Here is a 22,903-nt window from a genome sequence, read left to right on the forward strand (position 1 = left end):
GCGGAGCTGACGACCGGCATGTACCAGTTTAAGTTGTGGACTTGTGGTCAGGGTTATACGAGTGTGCAATGTGTGACTCCATGTTGTGACTTTTGTGGTACAACATGGCTGACAACCATAAGAGACGTTGCATTCGTTACATATTGTAAATTAGTCACAGCTGCGCACGACTTACATTGAAGTCACGTGTGACCTGCGACTAATCTCTGTGGTTTGGATTTCTTTCCTACTGTTGTGTTATTTTACATCATTCACAATCAGACTCCACGTCACATCTCGTGGTCAAAGACAGTGACAGGGCGTTACAAGATGTCCGTCAGATCTGGATTTCTTGTGCCGGTGGAGTCCTGGCACCTTGTGAGTCTCAGCAGGACCTTGTTCACTTTGGTTACTTGCGTTGTCCTGCAGTTTTGGCGGTGAGGCGTGTAGACTTAGCCGCGGGTCACTTGACACTTTGGACTTATAAAACCCAATAACAAGTCTCAGAAACCACAGACCCGGTCACATGTGCGCGGCCACCGATCTGCACTAGAACAATCACAGCGGCTTGAATGGGATTTTTTTTTTTTCGAGTGTTTTGCGTCAGACTGTGGCAACTCGTGACATGATCTGTGACCGTAGCCTTGTGTGACTGGCTGTAGGGACACGCGGTGACTCCGGCCATCTATTTGCTAAGTTCAGACTGGGATGTATGGACGGTGAGAACTGGCCTGTGTGCACGACGCCTAAATCTATGGGAAGAAAAGTCTCGCGCAACTTGGAACCAAAAGCCAACTGTTGTGTTACAGTCACATGACGTTGTCTGTCACAATGTGACATCATACAGCTGCGGCGTCACAATCATTACTGGTGTTGTGGTATAGAGTAGCCTTGGATTTCTTCACACAGGGGGTGTCCAGTATCTCAGAGCCAATTGTGTAAGATTTGTAGCCCCCAACAGGAGATCGCTGGCCATATCTGCCCCCAACAGGAGATCGCTGGCCATATCTGCCCCCACAGGAGATCACTGGACCATATCTGCCCCCAACAGGAGATCGCTGGCCATATCTGCCCCCACAGGAGATCACTGGACCATATCTGCCCCCAACAGGAGATCGCCGGGCCATATCTGCACCCAACAGGAGATCGCCGGGCCATATCTGCACCCAACAGACCATATCTGTGCCCACAGGACATCACTGTACAATATCTGCCCCCAAATGAGGTAACCGAGCTAGATCTGCCACCAACAGGAGATCGCCAGACCATATCTGCCCCCAACAGGAGATCACCGGGACATATCTGCCCCCAACAGACCATATCTGTGCCCACAGGACATCACCGTGCAATATCTGCCCCTAAATGAGGTAACCGAGCTAGATCTGCCCCCGACAGGCCATCACCGGCCAGATCTGTCCCGCTCGGTTGCTCGCCGCTCTATTTAGAAGCCTAGAAGTGGTGACATCTGTCTCGGCGCTCGATTGCTCCCCCTGTGCAGTGACGCCGCCCTCTGATTGGCTCAGTTTGATCCTAGTTGGCTCCTCATCGATGCGCTCGGGTATCCGGTGGTCTCGGCTGGCAGCTACTTCGGTCTGGCGGCCGCCATTGTCCCGGATGGTCGCTGGTAACGGTGTCTGCCTGTAGGTAACGAGTCTGCTCCGGTCCCCGCCGTCCGTACGTGGCCCAGGATCTGTCTAGAGCGCGGCCCGGGACACAGCGCAGCCTGCCAGGCCCACGACTTACCCCAGCACCCAGGCCGGAGACAGCCAGGCCTGCACCGCCCGAGAGGTGAAGAATCCGGGGTAGTGCCGGCCCGGGGGGGCCTGTGTGTATATATGTGTGTGCTGGGGGGGCCTGTGTGTATATATGTGTGTGTGCTAGGGGGGGCCTGTGTGTATATACATGTGCTGGGGGGGCCTGTGTGTATATATGTGTATGCTGGGGGGGCCTGTGTGTATATATGTGTGTGCTGGGGGGGGCCTGTGTGTATATATGTGTGTGCTGGGGGGGACTGTGTGTATATATGTGTGTGCTGGGGGGGCCTGTGTGTATATACATGTGCTGGGGGGGACTGTGTGTATATATGTGTGTGCTGGGGGGGACTGTGTGTATATATGTGTGTGCTGGGGGGGACTGTGTGTATATATGTGTGTGCTGGGGGGGCCTGTGTGTATATATGTGTATGCTGGGGGGGCCTGTGTGTATATATGTGTATGCTGGGGGGGCCTGTGTGTATATATGTGTGTGTGCTGGGGGGGCCTGTGTGTATATACATGTGCTGGGGGGGACTGTGTGTATATATATGTGTGTGTGCTGGGGGGGGCCTGTGTGTATATATGTGTGTGCTGGGGGGGACTGTGTGTATATATGTGTGTGCTGGGGGGGCCTGTGTGTATATATGTGTATGCTGGGGGGGCCTGTGTGTATATATGTGTATGCTGGGGGGGGCATGTGTGTATATATGTGTGTGTGCTGGGGGGTCCTGTGTGTATATATGTGTGTGTGTGCTGGGGGGGGGCCTGTGTGTATATATGTGTGTGTTGGGGGGGGCCTGTGTGTATATATATGTGTGTGCTGGGGGGGCCTGTGTGTATATACATGTGCTGGGGGGGCCTGTGTGTATATATATATGTGTATGCTGGGGGGGGGCCTGTGTGTATATATGTGTGTATGCTGGGGGGGGCCTGTGTGTATATATGTGTGTGTGCTGGGGGGGCCTGTGTGTATATACATGTGCTGGGGGGGACTGTGTGTATATATATGTGTGTGTGCTGGGGGGGGGCCTGTGTGTATATATGTGTGTGCTGGGGGGGACTGTGTGTATATATGTGTGTGCTGGGGGGGCCTGTGTGTATATATGTGTATGCTGGGGGGGCCTGTGTGTATATATGTGTATGCTGGGGGGGGCATGTGTGTATATATGTGTGTGTGCTGGGGGGTCCTGTGTGTATATATGTGTGTGTGCTGGGGGGGGGCCTGTGTGTATATATGTGTGTGTGCTGGGGGGGGCCTGTGTGTATATATGTGTGTGTTGGGGGGGGCCTGTGTGTATATATATGTGTGTGCTGGGGGGGCCTGTGTGTATATACATGTGCTGGGGGGGCCTGTGTGTATATATATATGTGTATGCTGGGGGGGGCCTGTGTGTATATATATGTGTGTGTGCTGGGGGGTCCTGTGTGTATATATGTGTGTGTGCTGGGGGGGCCTGTGTGTATATACATGTGCTGGGGGGGACTGTGTGTATATATATGTGTGTGTGCTGGGGGGGCCTGTGTGTATATGTGTGTGTGCTGGGGGGGCCTGTGTGTATATATGTGTGTGCTGGGGGGGCCTGTGTGTATATATGTGTATGCTGGGGGGGCCTGTGTGTATATATGTGTATGCTGGGGGGGCCTGTGTGTATATATGTGTATGCTGGGGGGGCCTGTGTGTATATATGTGTGTGCTGGGGGGGCCTGTGTGTATATATGTGTGTGTGCTGGGGGGCCTGTGTGTATATATGTGTATGCTGGGGGGGGGCCTGTGTGTATATATGTGTGTGCTGGGGGGGCCTGTGTGTATATATACGTGTGCTGGGGGGGGCCTGTGTGTATATATACGTGTGCCGGGGGGGTCCTGTGTATATATACGTGTGCCGGGGGGGTCCTGTGTATATATACGTGTGCCGGGGGGGTCTGTGTGTATATATACGTGTGCCGGGGGGGTCTGTGTGTATATATACGTGTGCCGGGGGGGTCTGTGTGTATATATACGTGTGCCGGGGGGGTCTGTGTGTATATATACGTGTGCCGGGGGGGTCTGTGTGTATATATACGTGTGCCGGGGGGGTCTGTGTGTATATATGTGTCTGTGCCGGGGGTGCCCGTGTGTACATATGTGTGTGCTGGGGGGGCTTGTGTGTATATATGTGTGTGCTGGGGGGGCCTGTGTGTATATATATGTGTGTGTTGGGGGGGCCTGTGTGTGTATATATATGTGTGTGCTGGGGGGGGCCTGTGTGTATATATGTGTGTGCTGGGGGGGGCCTGTGTATATATATATATATATATGTGTGTGCTGGGGGGGCCTGTGTGTATATATATGTGTGTGTTGGGGGGGCCTGTGTGTGTATATATATGTGTGTGCTGGGGGGGCTTGTGTGTATATATGTGTGTGCTGGGGGGGGGGGGGGGGGCTATGTATATATACGTGTGTGTGTGCCGGAGGGTCCTGTGTGTATATATATGTGTGTGTTGGGGGGGCCTGTGTGTGTATATATATGTGTGTGCTGGGGGGGGCCTGTGTGTATATATGTGTGTGCTGGGGGGGGCCTGTGTATATATATATATATATATATGTGTGTGTTGGGGGGGGCCTGTGTGTATATATATGTGTGTGCCGGGGGGGGGCCTGTGTGTATATATATGTGTGTGCCGGGGGGGGGCCTGTGTGTATATATATGTGTGTGCCGGGGGGGCCTGTGTGTATATATATGTGTGTGCCGGGGGGGGGGGGGATCATGTATATACATATGTGTGTGACTAAATTCTTGTTTATACAGGTATATACCATAGAGAGGCAGGGGCTGTGTGTATATAGGGGGCTCATGTATTCATACTGTCTGAATTGCGCTGGCCGCCCTCACTCTTCGCCGCGTTACACCGTCCTGACCGTTATATTACCGCCTACTACACCGCGGTTAGGTGGAGGTCACATGTTAGCGAGGAGCGATCAGGACTTACCTGCAGAGACTGTGCGGTGGAATCTGCGGGTATTCACACAGGACTCCCCGGCCGCTGCAGACTTCGGTGGGGCTCCGCCTATATGGACATACGGATTTCCGCAGGGGCCGGACAGGCAGGTTTTGAATCCGTTTTCATCCACAACAGAAAATAAAGAAATGCTCCCCAAGTCTGAGGCTCCTGCGAGCTGTTGTGGGTGTCGCTCCTAAAGGAACCCCTAAGTGTCCGGCCGTCTGCTCAGGATTCTCACTGTAATCTATTAGCACTAGAGTAAGGCTGCGTTCACATTAGCGCTTGGTTTCCATTCGGGATTGATGTCCCTGAATCTGTTTAGAAAATGTGGAGGGTAAATTATTACAAGAAGGACTTTCCTCTCTGCATTTTCGGGGGCCCCCGTTCTAGTCTATGGGGTCGGCCTTAAGTGGACCCGAAGGATGGAAAGCCGAGCGCTGGTTTGCAGCTGCGTCAGTGTGAAGTTCTCCTCCCGCACTCGCTGGGTAAACGGACCAATAACTCAGACACTAAATACAGAACGTCAAAGATATACGAAAAATGTCTTCACCCCCCCGCTGCGAAATCCTCACGTACCGATAGTACCGCCTGGTCCTGTGTATGGGGTATAGCTATGGATAGTACCGCCTGGCCCTGTGTATGGGATATAGCTATGGATAGTACCGCCTGGTCCTGTGTATGGGGTATAGCTATGGATAGTACCGCCTGGCCCTGTGTATGGGATATAGCTATGGATAGTACCGCCTGGTCCTGTGTATGGGATATAGCTATGGATAGTACCGCCTGGCCCTGTGTATGGGGTATAGCTATGGATAGTACCGCCTGGCCCTGTGTATGGGATATAGCTATGGATAGTACCGCCTGGCCCTGTGTATGGGATATAGCTATGGATAGTACCGCTTGGTCCTGTGTATGGGATATAGCTATGGATAGTACTGCCTGGCCCTGTGTATGGGATATAGCTATGGATAGTACCGCCTGGTCCTGTGTATGGGATATAGCTATGGATAGTACTGCCTGGCCCTGTGTATGGGATATAGCTATGGATAGTACCGCCTGGTCCTGTGTATGGGATATAGCTATGGATAGTACTGCCTGGCCCTGTGTATGGGATATAGCTATGGCTAGTACCGCCTGGTCCTGTGTATGGGATATAGCTATGGATAGTACTGCCTGGCCCTGTGTATGGGATATAGCTATGGATAGTACCGCCTGGTCCTGTGTATGGGATATAGCTATGGATAGTACCGCCTGGCCCTGTGTATGGGGTATAGCTATGGATAGTACCGCCTGGCCCTGTGTATGGGATATAGCTATGGATAGTACCGCCTGGCCCTGTGTATGGGATATAGCTATGGATAGTACCGCTTGGTCCTGTGTATGGGATATAGCTATGGATAGTACTGCCTGGCCCTGTGTATGGGATATAGCTATGGATAGTACCGCCTGGTCCTGTGTATGGGATATAGCTATGGATAGTACTGCCTGGCCCTGTGTATGGGATATAGCTATGGATAGTACCGCCTGGTCCTGTGTATGGGATATAGCTATGGATAGTACTGCCTGGCCCTGTGTATGGGATATAGCTATGGCTAGTACCGCCTGGTCCTGTGTATGGGATATAGCTATGGATAGTACTGCCTGGCCCTGTGTATGGGATATAGCTATGGATAGTACCGCCTGGTCCTGTGTATGGGATATAGCTATGGATAGTACCGCCTGGCCCTGTGTATGGGATATAGCCATGGATAGTACCGCCTGGTCCTGTGTATGGGATATAGCTATGGATAGTACTGCCTGGTCCTGTGTATGGGATATAGCTATGGATAGTACCGCCTGGTCCTGTGTATGGGATATAGCTATGGATAGTACTGCCTGGCCCTGTGTATGGGATATAGCTATGGATAGTACTGCCTGGCCCTGTGTATGGGATATAGCTATGGATAGTACCGCCTTGTCCTGTGTATGGGATATAGCTATGGATAGTACTGCCTGGCCCTGTGTATGGGATATAGCTATGGCTAGTACCGCCTGGTCCTGTGTATGGGATATAGCTACGGATAGTACCGCCTGGTCCTGTGTATGGGATATAGCTATGGATAGTACCGCCTGGTCCTGTGTATGGGATATAGCTATGGATAGTACTGCCTGGCCCTGTGTATGGGATATAGCTATGGATAGTACTGCCTGGCCCTGTGTATGGGATATAGCTATGGCTAGTACCGCCTGGTCCTGTGTATGGGATATAGCTATGGATAGTACTGCCTGGTCCTGTGTATGGGATATAGCTATGGATAGTACTGCCTGGTCCTGTGTATGGGATATAGCTATGGATAGTACCGCCTGGCCCTGTGTATGGGATATAGCTATGGATAGTACCGCCTGGTCCTGTGTATGGGATATAGCTATGGATAGTACCGCCTGGTCCTGTGTATGGGATATAGCTATGGATAGTACCGCCTGGCCGTGTGTATGGGATATAGCTATGGATAGTACCGCCTGGTCCTGTGTATGGGATATAGCTATGGATAGTACTGCCTGGCCCTGTGTATGGGATATAGCTATGGATAGTACTGCCTGGCCGTGTGTATGGGGTATAGCTATGGATAGTACCGCCTGGTCCTGTGTATGGGATATAGCTATGGATAGTACTGCCTGGCTGTGTGTATGGGGTATAGCTATGGATAGTACCGCCTGGTCCTGTGTATGGGATATAGCCATGGATAGTACCGCCTGGTCCTGTGTATGGGATATAGCTATGGGTAGTACTGCCTGGCCGTGTGTATGGGGTATAGCTATGGATAGTACCGCCTGGTCCTGTGTATGGGATATAGCTATGGATAGTACTGCCTGGCCCTGTGTATGGGATATAGCTATGGATAGTACTGCCTGGCCGTGTGTATGGGATATAGCTATGGATAGTACTGCCTGGCCGTGTGTATGGGGTATAGCTATGGATAGTACCGCCTGGTCCTGTGTATGGGATATAGCTATGGATAGTACCGCCTGGTCCTGTGTATGGGATATAGCTATGGATAGTACCGCCTGGTCCTGTGTATGGGATATAGCTATGGATAGTACCGCCTGGTCCTGTGTATGGGATATAGCTATGGATAGTACCGCCTGGTCCTGTGTATGGGATATAGCTATGGATAGTACCGCCTGGCCCTGTGTATGGGATATAGCTATGGATAGTACCGCCTGGCCCTGTGTATGGGATATAGCTATGGATAGTACCGCCTGGTCCTGTGTATGGGATATAGCTATGGATAGTACTGCCTGGCCCTGTGTATGGGATATAGCTATGGATAGTACCGCCTTGTCCTGTGTATGGGATATAGCTATGGATAGTACCGCCTGGCCCTGTGTATGGGATATAGCTATGGATAGTACCGCCTGGCCCTGTGTATGGGATATAGCTATGGATAGTACCGCCTGGTCCTGTGTATGGGGTATAGCTATGGATAGTACCGCCTGGTCCTGTGTATGGGATATAGCTATGGATAGTACCGCCTGGTCCTGTGTATGGGATATAGCTATGGATAGTACCGCCTGGCCCTGTGTATGGGATATAGCTATGGATAGTACCGCCTGGCCCTGTGTATGGGATATAGCTATGGATAGTACCGCCTTGTCCTGTGTATGGGATATAGCTATGGATAGTACCGCCTGGCCCTGTGTATGGGGTATAGCTATGGATAGTACTGCCTGGCCCTGTGTATGGGATATAGCTATGGATAGTACCGCCTTGTCCTGTGTATGGGATATAGCTATGGATAGTACCGCCCGGCCCTGTGTATGGGATATAGCTATGGATAGTACCGCCTGGCCCTGTGTATGGGATATAGCTATGGCTAGTACCGCCTGGCCCTGTGTATGGGATATAGCTATGGATAGTACCGCCTGGCCCTGTGTATGGGATATAGCTATGGATAGTACCGCCTGGTCCTGTGTATGGGATATAGCTATGGATAGTACCGCCTGGCCCTGTGTGTGGGATATAGCTATGGATAGTACCGCCTGGTCCTGTGTATGGGATATAGCTATGGATAGTACTGCCTGGTCCTGTGTATGGGATATAGCTATGGATAGTACCGCCTGGCCCTGTGTGTGGGATATAGCTATGGATAGTACCGCCTGGTCCTGTGTATGGGGTATAGCTATGGATAGTACCGCCCGGCCCTGTGTATGGGATATAGCTATGGATAGTACTGTGGGGTTCTGACACCTGGGACCCCCATTAATCATGTGCTCTTGGTCTGGGCGGCTCCCAGTAATCTCTCCATGCGGGGGCGCTGCTGCTCTCTCGCTGTACGGTCTGTACCGGTGAGTTTTGGTACTTTAGAGCTGCCCCATTGAAGTTCATATAAACGTTACCAGGCGCTATCCTGTCCCGGAGCAGCTGATCTGCAGAGTCCCAGGTGTCAGACCCCACAGATTGACTATTGCTGGCCCATGTTAGATGGAGGGTGACCCCTGTGCACGGGGTTTCCTTTGCCCTCCTGGCTCACTGACTACCATTGATGAGATGTGTGTGGTTGTCAGTGTGCATGTTGCTGTCAGGTCGGTGTCGGCCGCTCACTTCTTCTGTTTCGGTTCCCGTCGGTGTCTTTCTCAGTAAAACCTCGTAGATTTCTCTCATCTCTGGCGTCCGGTCCAGGTGACTCTTGTAGTGATTTGCGGGGGAATCTTATTAGTTGTGTGTGGTGGGTGTAAATGTCAGGCAGCCCCTCCCCCATATCCCTATAGACTGTTTATAGTCCCGGCCCTATAGAGAGCTTTATGGCCTATCCACAAGAGATCCCCTATAGATTTGGGTTCCCCCTCTGGGGTCTGCGCTGATCTTTTAGGACAGATGTTGGGGGTCCTGTATATTTAGCTCTCATTACTGACCCCTTATATTCTATGGCGCCATACACACGTGTGTCAGTATATAGGGCCATATTGTGTTCCTGTCTGTGATGGGGGGGCCCAGATATTATCGGCCGTATCCCATCTGTACTCTTCTCCCGCTGACCCTACAATGTGCGTGTGCTCGTATTTATGGGACTGCAAAGTATGTGTGTGAGCGGGACAGGGCCGGGGCGATGGCCGTACAGGTGGGGTGGCCGTGTAGCCCCAGCCTTACATGAGAGCGGGCACCAAGCGCCCTCAGGTTAGACGGGACAGTGTGCCCACAGTCTGCCACTATAGGGCTCGGCTGTACCCGGCCACTGTAGCCCGTCAGACCCCATCGCTTGGATTCCCACTGACCAGCACTTGTGTGGGGCGCCCCTTTAATGGCGTCCTCCGTCTGTACGCTTGTGCGGATTATTTATTGTCACCAATTGCAGCGTCGATGAATAAAGTTTCTTATGTGCGATGGAGCAAAAGTCAACACTTATGTAAGAAGTGTCTGAGAGTCTGTTACAGTGTGTCGGTCTCTTCTCCAGATGGTATGATTGGGCTCGGCGCGGATCGTTGCGTTCTCGGGAATCTTCTCGCTGTCTTACTGACACGTTCTCTTCCTGTAGGATCTGCTAATGTGGATTGTCGAGTTCCGTGATGAGATATCAAAGCACTTCTCAGCTTCAGTTTCGTTGCAGCCTGGGTCATGTGTACCTGGCAGCTGCCCAGTGCCGAGTGCAGGAAATCTACTCCGCTGCTTAAAGGGGCGGCCAACGTCTACTGAGTGCACAGCTCAGCGGGCTCTAGTGCTCTCTGTTAGCAGCTGCTCTCTCTTTGCTGTATTGCAGGGTACGCTCTAGTGCTCTCTGTTAGCAGCCGCTCTCTCTTTGCTGTATTGCAGGGTACGCTCTAGTGCTCTCTGTTAGCAGCCGCTCTCTCTTTGCTGTATTGCTGGTTACGCTCTAGTGCTCTCTGTTAGCGGCCGCTCTCTCTTTGCTGTATTGCTGGGTACGCTCTAGTGCTCTCTGTTAGCGGCTGCTCTCTCTTTGCTGTATTGCAGGGTATGCTCTAGTGCTCTCTGTTAGCAGCCGCTCTCTCTTTGCTGTATTGCAGGGTACGCTCTAGTGCTCTCTGTTAGCGGCCGCTCTCTCTTTGCTGTATTGCTGGGTACGCTCTAGTGCTCTCTGTTAGCAGCCGCTCTCTCTTTGCTGTATTGCTGGTTACGCTCTAGTGCTCTCTGTTAGCAGCCGCTCTCTCTTTGCTGTATTGCAGGGTACGCTCTAGTGCTCTCTGTTAGCGGCCGCTCTCTCTTTGCTGTATTGCAGGGTACGCTCTAGTGCTCTCTGTTAGCAGCCGCTCTCTCTTTGCTGTATTGCTGGTTACGCTCTAGTGCTCTCTGTTAGCGGCCGCTCTCTCTTTGCTGTATTGCTGGGTACGCTCTAGTGCTCTCTGTTAGCAGCCGCTCTCTCTTTGCTGTATTGCAGGGTATGCTCTAGTGCTCTCTGTTAGCAGCCGCTCTCTCTTTGCTGTATTGCTGGTTACGCTCTAGTGCTCTCTGTTAGCGGCCGCTCTCTCTTTGCTGTATTGCAGGGTACGCTCTAGTGCTCTCTGTTAGCGGCCGCTCTCTCTTTGCTGTATTGCTGGTTACGCTCTAGTGCTCTCTGTTAGCGGCCGCTCTCTCTTTGCTGTATTGCTGGTTACGCTCTAGTGCTCTCTGTTAGCAGCCGCTCTCTCTTTGCTGTATTGCTGGGTGTGCTCTAGTGCTCTCTGTTAGCAGCCGCTCTGTCTTTGCTGTATTGCTGGTTACGCTCTAGTGTTCTCTGTTAGCAGCCGCTCTCTCTTTGCTGTATTGCTGGTTACGCTCTAGTGCTCTCTGTTAGCAGCCGCTCTCTCTTTGCTGTATTGCAGGGTACGCTCTAGTGCTCTCTGTTAGCAGCCGCTCTCTCTTTGCTGTATTGCTGGGTACGCTCTAGTGCTCTCTGTTAGCAGCCGCTCTCTCTTTGCTGTATTGCAGGGTGTGCTCTAGTGCTCTCTGTTAGCAGCCGCTCTCTCTTTGCTGTATTGCTGGGTACGCTCTAGTGCTCTCTGTTAGCAGCCGCTCTCTCTTTGCTGTATTGCTGGTTACGCTCTAGTGCTCTCTGTTAGCGGCCGCTCTCTCTTTGCTGTATTGCTGGTTACGCTCTAGTGCTCTCTGTTAGCAGCCGCTCTCTCTTTGCTGTATTGCTGGTTACGCTCTAGTGCTCTCTGTTAGCGGCCGCTCTCTCTTTGCTGTATTGCTGGTTACGCTCTAGTGCTCTCTGTTAGCAGCCGCTCTCTCTTTGCTGTATTGCTGGTTACGCTCTAGTGCTCTCTGTTAGCGGCCGCTCTCTCTTTGCTGTATTGCTGGTTACGCTCTAGTGCTCTCTGTTAGCAGCCGCTCTCTCTTTGCTGTATTGCTGGTTACGCTCTAGTGCTCTCTGTTAGCAGCCGCTCTCTCTTTGCTGTATTGCTGGGTACGCTCTAGTGCTCTCTGTTAGCGGCTGCTCTCTCTTTGCTGTATTGCAGGGTACGCTCTAGTGCTCTCTGTTAGCAGCCGCTCTCTCTTTGCTGTATTGCTGGGTACGCTCTAGTGCTCTCTGTTAGCGGCCGCTCTCTCTTTGCTGTATTGCTGGGTACGCTCTAGTGCTCTCTGTTAGCGGCTGCTCTCTCTTTGCTGTATTGCAGGGTACGCTCTAGTGCTCTCTGTTAGCAGCCGCTCTCTCTTTGCTGTATTGCAGGGTACGCTCTAGTGCTCTCTGTTAGCGGCCGCTCTCTCTTTGCTGTATTGCTGGTTACGCTCTAGTGCTCTCTGTTAGCAGCCGCTCTCTCTTTGCTGTATTGCTGGTTACGCTCTAGTGCTCTCTGTTAGCGGCCGCTCTCTCTTTGCTGTATTGCTGGTTACGCTCTAGTGCTCTCTGTTAGCAGCCGCTCTCTCTTTGCTGTATTGCTGGGTGTGCTCTAGTGCTCTCTGTTAGCGGCCGCTCTCTCTTTGCTGTATTGCTGGTTACGCTCTAGTGCTCTCTGTTAGCGGCCGCTCTCTCTTTGCTGTATTGCTGGGTGTGCTCTAGTGCTCTCTGTTAGCGGCCGCTCTCTCTTTGCTGTATTGCTGGTTACGCTCTAGTGCTCTCTGTTAGCAGCCGCTCTCTCTTTGCTGTATTGCTGGGTACGCTCTAGTGTTCTCTGTTAGCAGCCGCTCTCTCTTTGCTGTATTGCAGGGTACGCTCTAGTGCTCTCTGTTAGCAGCCGCTCTCTCTTTGCTGTATTGCTGGTTACGCTCTAGTGCTCTCTGTTAGCAGCCGCTCTCTCTTTGCTGTATTGCAGGGTACGCTCTAGTGCTCTCTGTTAGCGGCCGCTCTCTCTTTGCTGTATTGCTGGGTGTGCTCTAGTGCTCTCTGTTAGCGGCCGCTCTCTCTTTGCTGTATTGCTGGGTACGCTCTAGTGTTCTCTGTTAGCAGCCGCTCTCTCTTTGCTGTATTGCTGGGTACGCTCTAGTGTTCTCTGTTAGCAGCCGCTCTCTCTTTGCTGTATTGCTGGTTACGCTCTAGTGCTCTCTGTTAGCAGCCGCTCTCTCTTTGCTGTATTGCAGGGTACGCTCTAGTGCTCTCTGTTAGCAGCCGCTCTCTCTTTGCTGTATTGCTGGTTACGCTCTAGTGCTCTCTGTTAGCGGCCGCTCTCTCTTTGCTGTATTGCTGGGTGTGCTCTAGTGCTCTCTGTTAGCGGCCGCTCTCTCTTTGCTGTATTGCTGGTTACGCTCTAGTGCTCTCTGTTAGCAGCCGCTCTCTCTTTGCTGTATTGCTGGGTGTGCTCTAGTGCTCTCTGTTAGCAGCCGCTCTCTCTTTGCTGTATTGCTGGTTACGCTCTAGTGCTCTCTGTTAGCGGCCGCTCTCTCTTTGCTGTATTGCTGGTTACGCTCTAGTGCTCTCTGTTAGCAGCCGCTCTCTCTTTGCTGTATTGCTGGTTACGCTCTAGTGCTCTCTGTTAGCAGCCGCTCTCTCTTTGCTGTATTGCTGGGTACGCTCTAGTGCTCTCTGTTAGCAGCCGCTCTCTCTTTGCTGTATTGCTGGTTACGCTCTAGTGTTCTCTGTTAGCAGCCGATGTCTAATTCCTACCACCATACTTGCACTCCTCTGATTGGTGCGGCGTCCCGGGGTCAGATCTCCACCAGTCAGATTATTTCCCCCTCTGGACCAAGAGACCCAACTACTGGGAACTCCCCTTTATGTTCTATTTTGTGTGTTTTTCGGAGGGGCCGCCGTTGTCGTTGCGTCTTCAGATCTCGTGCTTGTGGCGGTTTCCTCTCGCTCCGGTCTGGATATCTCTGAGCCCCAGCTGTCGGCTTGGCCACTTACTATATTCTCACAGCCAGGGCCGCTCAGTGTGTGTGACCCAAGAGCTTCCAGCCGAGTGTACATGTGCCACAGATCTGCAGATACCTGATGGTACTTTGGACGTGATAGAAACCTCAGTGTTGCCGTTGGTTTTCTCGGCCTCTTGTATGAAGTATTGGGTTCCCGTGTACAGCAAGTATTCGTGTGATGGATCCGGGTGTCTTGTGTGTCCGCCGGGGCCCAGCGATATCAGACGTGGTTATTATTACATCTGAGGTTCCTTCACAGATTTCTTTCCTCCATTGTTAAAGGGGTTGTTCTCCACGCCGCTGAAAGTGAAAAAACTAACCCCCCCCCCCCCCAATACTTTCATGTCCCTGGTATCTCCCACCATGGTCCAGTCTGGTCTTGCTGCTCCTTGGTCTTGTTTCTGGCTGAAGACCCTGCCACTCGTCACCACTGAGACCAATCTACAACCTAAGGAAAGGGCGAGGGACGTCTCAGGAGAAGGATTGGCCTTAGTGATCACGAGTGACCAGGACTTCTGTGGGAAGAAGCATCGCTGGGCCGGATCGCAGTGGGTGCACCAGAGACAGGTTAGTCTGGTTGTCACCTCGGGTCCCTCGCGTTATTACATGTGAAGACATTATTTAGTGCTACGAGCTCTGCACACTCTGCAGCCGTTGTGCCGGTGAGGCCTGCTGACTGTCTATGGGGGGGGGGGGGGGACGTCTTACCGCGTTGCTTCTCCTCGGGCTCTTACTGACTGTTGTCTTCTGCTTTTCTTCCAGGCTCCCATGAAGTCTGCCTGTCTGCCTCTGGATGTCAGCGCGTTCGCTCGGTTCTGAGAAGCAGTTGTGACGGCGCCGGCGGTGCCATGAGGGTTGTGCCTGAAAAGAATGCGGTCCGGATACTTTCGGGCCGAGAGAGGGGTACGCAGGCGCAGGGAGCCCAGCGACTCCTACAGTGTTTGGTAGAGGATAAAACACGTTTTATGAAATGGGAGGGCAAGGTGAGTGACCCGTACATTGTGCCGTCATGTCCCCGGCCACAGACTGACATCAGACATGTTCCTGTATCTTTAATATCATCTGCCCTACTTACTGCTGGAGATTATGTAAAACACGTCCGCAATTAAAATGTCTTCATCCGTCATAGCCAACTAGTAATGTGACAGCCGTGATCTCTCCTCCAGCACCGGCGGCTCTAAGACCTTTGTGCCAATTTAGCTTTCTTAGTTTTTGTTCCTAAATGCAAAATTGAGCAGTTTTCCAGATATCTAATAAAAATTCTCTAGTAGTAGAGTCTGTGTAACTCCTTCACATAGCGGCCTAGAACCGCCATCACCCTGCTCATGGCTGTACTTGGATCTGCTGTCTCTGCTCTCCCTCTTCTCTATGTTGTAGATACAAGGTTGGAGGAGAGGAGGGTGTATATAGCAGAACAAGCCGAAATATATTAGTGAGGAGATCAACCAGAGAGAAGGGGAGAGATCTTACATGTAAAGAGAGGAGAGAACTCGGTGGGATGGATGGAGAGATCTCATGGGCAGCATTCGTGTATAGAGAATATAGGCTAGAAGGAACACGCGTAGCATGGAGGACGGAGAGGACTAGAGAAGGGAGAGGACTAGAGAAGGGAGAGGACTAGAGAAGGGAGAGGACTAGAGAAGGGAGAGGACTAGAGAAGGGAGAGGACTAGAGAAGGGAGAGGACTAGAGAAGGGAGAGGACTAGAGAAGGGAGAGGACTAGAGAAGGGAGAGGACTAGAGAAGGGAGAGGACTAGAGAAGGGAGAGGACTAGAGAAGGGAGAGGACTAGAGAAGGGAGAGGACTAGAGAAGGGAGAGGACTAGAGAAGGGAGAGGACTAGAGAAGGGAGAGGACTAGAGAAGGGAGAGGACTAGAGAAGGGAGAGGACTAGAGAAGGGAGAGGACTAGAGAAGGGAGAGGACTAGAGAAGGGAGAGGACTAGAGAAGGGAGAGGACTAGAGAAGGGAGAGGACTAGAGAAGGGAGAGGACTAGAGAAGGGAGAGGACTAGAGAAGGGAGAGGACTAGAGAAGGGAGAGGACTAGAGAAGGGAGAGGACTAGAGAAGGGAGAGGACTAGAGAAGGGAGAGGACTAGAGAAGGGAGAGGACTAGAGAAGGGAGAGGACTAGGGCAAGAGTCTGCAGGAAAGATCTAACAACCCGAGGGGGATCTCATATAGGTCTCATTGGTGTAGAGGGGAGGGAATCCATGGCAGAATCTGTGAGAATTGTATCACAGACATATCGGTGTATGATCAGTAGATAACACAGGACTCGATTAGGAGATGCCGTGCTGATGGATGAGACTTGGTACAGGATAAGGGGCAAGTGTCAGACTGTGGGGTCCTCCAGTGATGAGAAGGACAGGCTCGGGAAAGTTCCTTAGAATGTTTCATGTAGTCACGTGGAGCTGACGATTGCACAGACCACACTTGTGCACCAGGGCTTCATTCAGGCCGCCATTGCCACAATCGCTGTGTCCTGCAATCTGACTCTCCTGTGGGTAGTCGGTCAGTGCTGTTAGTGGGTTCCCTCCAATATAGTGGGTAGCCCTGCTGTACGTGGAGATATCCCGCTGTGGTCTCTCATCTATTTCATGTCAGTATTGCAGTGCAGGGGGCGCTAGGCCCGATCCTTGTGCATGCAATCCCCCATGACCTTCTGTCTCTTGGCCTGCCTGAGATTTTCGGCTTTCAGCTGTATTTGCAGTAGGTTTTCGTTGGGTGGTGAATGTGATGTTCTCGCTCCTCCAGATTGCCGGATAACCTGCGAGGACGCTTCTCAGTGACCGTTCTTGGCCAAGCCTTGTGACTCTTGTCTCTTGTCTTGTTTACTTTGCAGAAGGTGGAACTTCCAGACAGTCCGCGTTCTACATTCCTACTGGCGTTCAGCCCAGACAGGTGAATTTCATCCTCTTCCGTGGCTCTCGCTGGCAGGCGTGCCCGTATAAAGCTGCTCAGCCTGCTGGCAGGGGATCATCTACACGAGCCGTCCTCCTGTGCCAAGAAAACGTAGAATACACTGATCTGAGCCTAGGAGCGTCCTCCATGTTTTATCCAAGAGCCTGGGATGGTGTTTTGTTTGTCGTTGCCCCGTTTTATAACCCTGGCAATGCTGTTAGAGGGGTATTCCCATCTTATAAAGTGATATTACTGGGGTACATGTTATGATTGGCCTCTGGGGTCCCCTGATCTTGAGAATGAAAGGGATGCAGTATCCCTGTAATATTGTGTCTCCCTATTGTCCAGGAGCGCTGCAGTGTGACATGGCAGTAATCCAGCGCTGCAGCCTGTTCTCGGGGTTGGAGGGGAGCCCCAAAAGTGCCAGCAATTGGGTCATGTAATGAACATTCAGCTGCAGGGTCGTCACAAGACGCGGCACGTACTGTGAGCGGCCATAGAGCTGTGTGATCATCACCTGAATGTCAATGGGAAGTTTCTGATATAATGGGGTCTAGGCGGGATCATGTCCCCAATTCCTCCCTCTCCATTCTCACGGTACCTGACTCGCTGCTGTGTGCAGATATAAGCAGCCTTCAGTCATTGCTGAGGACGTTGCAGCGGGATCCCCATGAGTGCACCGGACTCTTAGCTATTATTGGTGTATTGTTAGTGACACAGCAGGAGATTGGCCTGTCCTCGTACTCTGCGCCCTTTACATCTTCTGTTTTATAATCGAGCTCTATATAATGATCCGATTCGGGATGACGTCGCTCACGTGCGCTTTATTCCCACAGGACCCTGCTGGCATCCACTCATGTCAATCACAACATCTACATCACTGAGGTGAAGACGGGCCGATGTATACATTCTCTGGTCGGACATCGCCGCACCCCGTGGTGTGTAACCTTTCACCCCACTATTCCGGGCCTCATTGCATCCGGGTGCCTTGATGGTGAAGTGCGTATCTGGGATTTACATGTGAGTATTTTGGCATTTTATAGGGGGAGGGCTCTACTCCAGATCAATGAAGGTCCCAAAAGCCAGACACCCTGATCTGAAAGTGATGACGGTCTTTAGACAATACCCTTCAACCTTCTTCCATATCCTGGGAACCCCCCCCCTAGCCATTGTGTAGTCTCATCTGTATTCTATGCTGCTACTTACCCCTCAGGTGTGATGACCGCCACCTTGTTGTCCCCTCCTCTCTTCTCTCCATTGACTATGTTGAGGCGGTGGGGCCTGTATACTACTGATGGTGCACCGCGTGGTGTACAGGGGTTATTTTTCCAGGGGCTCCTTGTTAGGTTACAGATAGGAATCTATTAGGCCATTTCTCTTACGGTGTGAAGTTCCAGGATCCTTTGTAAGGAACTGTCCACATGGCACGACCATCCCCAGACGTACGTATTAGTCATGGCCAGACCGAGTCCTCTAGAAGGGGGAACCTATTTGTAGTGTGACCCTCTGCTCAGGGTCCCCCTTTACGATGACAGGGGTTGTCCAGTCTCTCCTGTGTAATACAATGGCGGCCTCTTATTGTAGATCTTCTTCTTCTTCTTCTTCTCCTTAGGGTGGGAGCGAGAGCTGGTTTACAGACAGTAACATCGCCATCGCGTCCTTGGCCTTTCACCCCACCGTTCAGCTGCTTCTTATCGCCACTGCCAATGAAATCCATTTCTGGGACTGGAGTCGGCGAGAGCCTTTTGCTGTGGTCAAGACGGCCAGTGAAATGGAGCGAGTTCGGTAAGTTCCTGATGTGCAGATGACTGGTAGGTCCCGCTCGTTCCGGTACGTTCCGCTGCCTGTGCCCAGTTAATGTGTCTGAGACCCCCCCGACTCTACAGCAGATACGAAGAATACTAATGAAATGTTCTCCCTGGGGTGGGGGCTTATTCTGCTGCCAGACCCCTGACGGTCATCTAATGTATATGGCCACCAGCTGCTTGGTTTCGGCTATGGCCGTATTCTGCCCGTCAGGCTCTTCTATCCAGCAGCTATTTTGCTGGAGGACGCCGCGCACATGAACACTCTACTTGGCCAGTGCAGGTATCCTGATGTTTGAGAGGGGAGAAAGCAGAGCCCAGACCCCCTGGCAGGGCGATATACCCTCAGCGGTGTAGTATATACCTCTCCAGGACGGCTTTCTCTACTCTCTGACCCTTTTACTACTGCAGATGCGCCACAGGGTTCAGGGCTGGCTCCAACCTGGGTTATATGATCAGAACCAACCTCTGGCCCCTGATTCCCTCCGCCACCCCCTCCTCTTTTTACCTGTATTACGGCGACGTTGTAGTAACCCTGAACATGGGGAAGGAGGGAGGAAGCCGCTCAGGGGCCCAATGCTGGTGTCAATCATGTGACCCTGGGTTGCAATCCACCTGGAAACCTGTTGCTCGTTGACAGAAGAACCTGGGGAGAAGAAGTCTAGAACTCCTCCTTGGACTACCCCTTTAAATCTGGAGTCTGAGTCTGGAACCCCCAAACCCACTCGCTACTCGTCCTGTTCAGCCAATGTCCGTCTGGTATGTGCTGCCTCCTTCACTCCATGTCTCCCACACATCGGTTGTTACTATTGTCTTGTGCGGATTTCTTAAAGATGATGACATTGTTTGTCTTTTACTGTAAGGCGACTGTCCCCCGCCGGAGCCCTTCCCCTCTCCTTCCCCGCTGCTCTGTCTACAATAGGAGGCCGAGCACAATGAGATCATTAACCCAAATCTTCTCCTGGACTTCTCCGGACTGCTCTGGGGCGTCTCTCATTAGCAGACCTTTTACTTTCATGTCGGACAATTCGCCCCCTCGCGTCTTGTCGTATTTCGGACCTCTTTGTGCATGTTTTACATTCATCCTCCTCCTAATGGGCTCCGATCCAGGTGTGTTGTGTTTGTCATGGCCGCTTGTCTTAGTATATAGTGTGCAGGATTCGGCTTTTTGTTACCTGTCATTGTGGTGCGTTACAGGAAGCCTTGAAGGGATATAATTGTCAGGAGAATGTCCTCATTGTGTCTCGGGCTCCATCACTGATGGCGGACGCCGCTCTCTAATCTTGCACATTGATTGGAGAGCGCCGACGTTGCAGCTGTTCCTCCTTCAGCCATTGTTCCCCTGATTTCTCACGTCCTTGATCTCTGCTGTGATAACAAAATGCTGAATCTCGGATGCGGCCAGAAATCTCACGCTGTCTGTAAGATGCCTTTGACTGCGGTCTGAGCGCCGGAGTCTTCATCTGCCGCTATTGTTTCTGGCGACCCCCATGTTTGTAGAGGGCATGTCTGGATCAGCGGCAGACGCAGGAGCGCAGGCAATGATAACCGGTCTTCTCATCTATGTAAAAGCTTTCATTAATGTGAGATGTCTTCATTGCAGCTTCAGTAACCCCCGGCGTAGCGTGAGCCATGTGTAACGGATCTAGGAGCCACTTGGAGAGAAAACTCCATTTTTTTCTGTTTAGTCTAAAATGAAAAGCTTTGCCAATGGTCTGCAATGAAAAATATTTGATTGTTTTGTGACTAGAGCTCCTGTGCGGGGTCTCGTGGCGCCTCCTGTGCGGGGAAGGGGGGGTCGCGGCGCCTCCTGTGTGTGTGTGTGTGTGGGGGGGGGGTCACGGCGCCTCCTGTGTGGGGTCTCGCGGCGCCTCCTGTGCAGGGGGGGGAGGGGGGGTCTTGGTGCCTCCTGTGCGGGGTCTCGTGGCGCCTCATGTGTGGGGTCTTGCGGCGCCTCCTGTGTGTGTGTGGGGGGGGGGGGGGGGTCGCGGCGCCTCTTGTGCGGGGGTCTCGCGGCGCCTCCTGTGCAGGGGGGAGGGGGGGTCTTGGCGCCTCCTGTGCGGGGTCTCGTGGCGCCTCATGTGTGGGGTCTTGCGGCGCCTCCTGTGTGTGTGTGTGGGGGGGGGGTCGCGGCGCCTCTTGTGCGGGGGTCTCGCGGCGCCTCCTGTGCAGGGGGGAGGGGGGGTCTTGGCGCCTCCTGTGCGGGGTCTCGTGGCGCCTCGTGTGGGGTCTTGCGGCGCCTCCTGTGTGTGTGTGTGTGTGGGGGGTCGCGGCGCCTCCTGTGCAGGGGGGAGGGGGGGTCTTGGTGCCTCCTGTGCGGGGTCTTGTGGCGCCTCATGTGTGGGGTCTTGCGGCGCCTCCTGTGTGTGTGTGTGGGGGGGTCGCGGCGCCTCTTGTGCGGGGTCTCGCGGCGCCTCCTGTGCAGGGGGGGAGGGGGGGTCTTGGCGCCTCCTGTGCGGGGTCTCGTGGTGCCTCGTGTGGGGTCTCGCGGCGCCTCCTGTGTGGGGGGGGGTCGCGGCGCCTCCTGTGCGGTGTCTCGCGGCGCCTCCTGTGCAGGGGGGAGGGGGGGGTCTTGGCGCCTCCTGTGCGGGGTCTCGCGGCGCCTCCTGTGTGGGGGGGGTCGCGGCGCCTCCTGTGCGGTGTCTCGCGGCGCCTCCTGTGTGGGGTCTCGCGGCGCCTCCTGTGCGGGGTCTCGCGGCGCCTCCTGTGCGGGGTCTCGCGGCGCCTCCTGTGCGGGGTCTCGCGGCGCCTCCTGTGCGGGGTCTCGCGGCGCCTCCTGTGCGGGGTCTCGCGGCGCCTCCTGTGCGGGGTCTCGCGGCGCCTCCTGTGCGGGGTCTCGCGGCGCCTCCTGTGTGGGGGGGGGTCGCGGCGCCTCCTGTGCGGTGTCTCGCGGCGCCTCCTGTGCAGGGGGGAGGGGGGGGGGTCTTGGCGCCTCCTGTGCGGGGTCTCGTGGTGCCTCGTGTGGGGTCTCGCGGCGCCTCCTGTGTGTGGGGGGGGTCGCGGCGCCTCCTGTGCGGTGTCTCGCGGCGCCTCCTGTGCGGGGTCTCGCGGCGCCTCCTGTGCGGGGTCTCGCGGCGCCTCCTGTGCAGGGGGGAGGGGGGGGGTCTTGGCGCCTCCTGTGTGTGGGGGGGGTCGCGGCGCCTCCTGTGCGGTGTTTCGCGGCGCCTCCTGTGTGGGCTGATCCTGCAGTGATTCTGCCTTCTAGCCGATCCCTACTTTTTTGCTAATCTCCATTTCTTAGCTTGGCACACAGTAGGGAGCGCAGGGACGAGATCAGACTACAGGGTTTGCAGTCTGTTACCATGGCAGCACACAGGTTTGCATAGAAACTATAGACTCGTAACGCTGGGAGAAGGTTCTCGGCCTATCGGCGTTCCTAGCGTTACACAAGTAAAGCTCCAGGCTGAGGCCATACGTTGTGGGAAAGCTGGGTGGTTTTTGTTGTGCATGTTGCTGCGTTTTTTTGAGCCAGTGTCTGGAGTGGATTTGTCAGAAGGGAGACGCGTGGCCTCGGCCTAAAGCAGGTCTCCCACCAGATGGCCTGATGGCTTGGGACCCCCATGATCACAAGTATGGGGGTCACTAAGTCACCTGTGTACATGCAGCTGCACACACATGAGCCCGTCTATGGGCCTGACTACTGCACGGCCTCCATCAGTCCCATAGACGTCGTGTCTGCCCTACAGTGCCCTGGTGGACCCCTGTACTTAGGACTGTTGGGGGGAGGGGGGGGGGGTATTGATCAGTCTGTGCTATAAGATGGTGATGCCAGTGCTCGGTTCTCATCTAACAGTCTCTTTCTCCACTTATTCCCACAGATTGGTACGATTCGATCCCCTCGGGCATTATCTTCTTACTGCTATTGTGAACCCTTCTAACCAGCAGGTAAGACTCCCAGTGACTGGACTGCCCCCTATGGAGCCAAAGGGCAAATCGCTTCAGCGTCTCCTGCCCCAAAGTCTCTGGAGGTCCCGTGTGTCCTGCGGCTTCTGATATTGCCAGAACGATGGAACGTCCGCTCCTTTCTGTCCTCGTTCTGTTGTGCCGCGGTCTACGCCTGTGTCTTGCTTTGTACACTGTATACAGCAGATATATCCAGTAGTCGCATATTACCTTATCTAGAGCCGAGATTCAGATCAGAAATATACTCAAACCGTGCCGTGTTACTCCGTATAACCTGGAGATGTCGCCGCTCCTGTCCATTGGCCGTGTCTGCTATT

General features: G+C 53.3%; 1 protein-coding gene across 1 annotated transcript in view; it reads left to right on the forward strand.

The window, feature by feature from the left end:
- The first annotated feature begins 1,527 nt into the window (after positions 1-1,527).
- AMBRA1 (autophagy and beclin 1 regulator 1) overlaps positions 1,528-22,903 on the forward strand; it is a 67,351-nt gene continuing 45,975 nt past the window's right edge. The window contains 6 exon segments of the mRNA XM_075280762.1: positions 1,528-1,767; positions 14,740-14,960; positions 16,820-16,878; positions 17,715-17,898; positions 18,491-18,663; positions 22,502-22,568. Of these exon segments, the coding sequence (XP_075136863.1) occupies positions 14,826-14,960; positions 16,820-16,878; positions 17,715-17,898; positions 18,491-18,663; positions 22,502-22,568 (618 nt within the window). The 5' untranslated portion in view covers positions 1,528-1,767; positions 14,740-14,825.

The sequence above is a fragment of the Leptodactylus fuscus genome, chromosome 7 (assembly GCF_031893055.1).
Source record: "Leptodactylus fuscus isolate aLepFus1 chromosome 7, aLepFus1.hap2, whole genome shotgun sequence".
Taxonomy (NCBI): Eukaryota; Metazoa; Chordata; class Amphibia; order Anura; family Leptodactylidae; genus Leptodactylus; species Leptodactylus fuscus.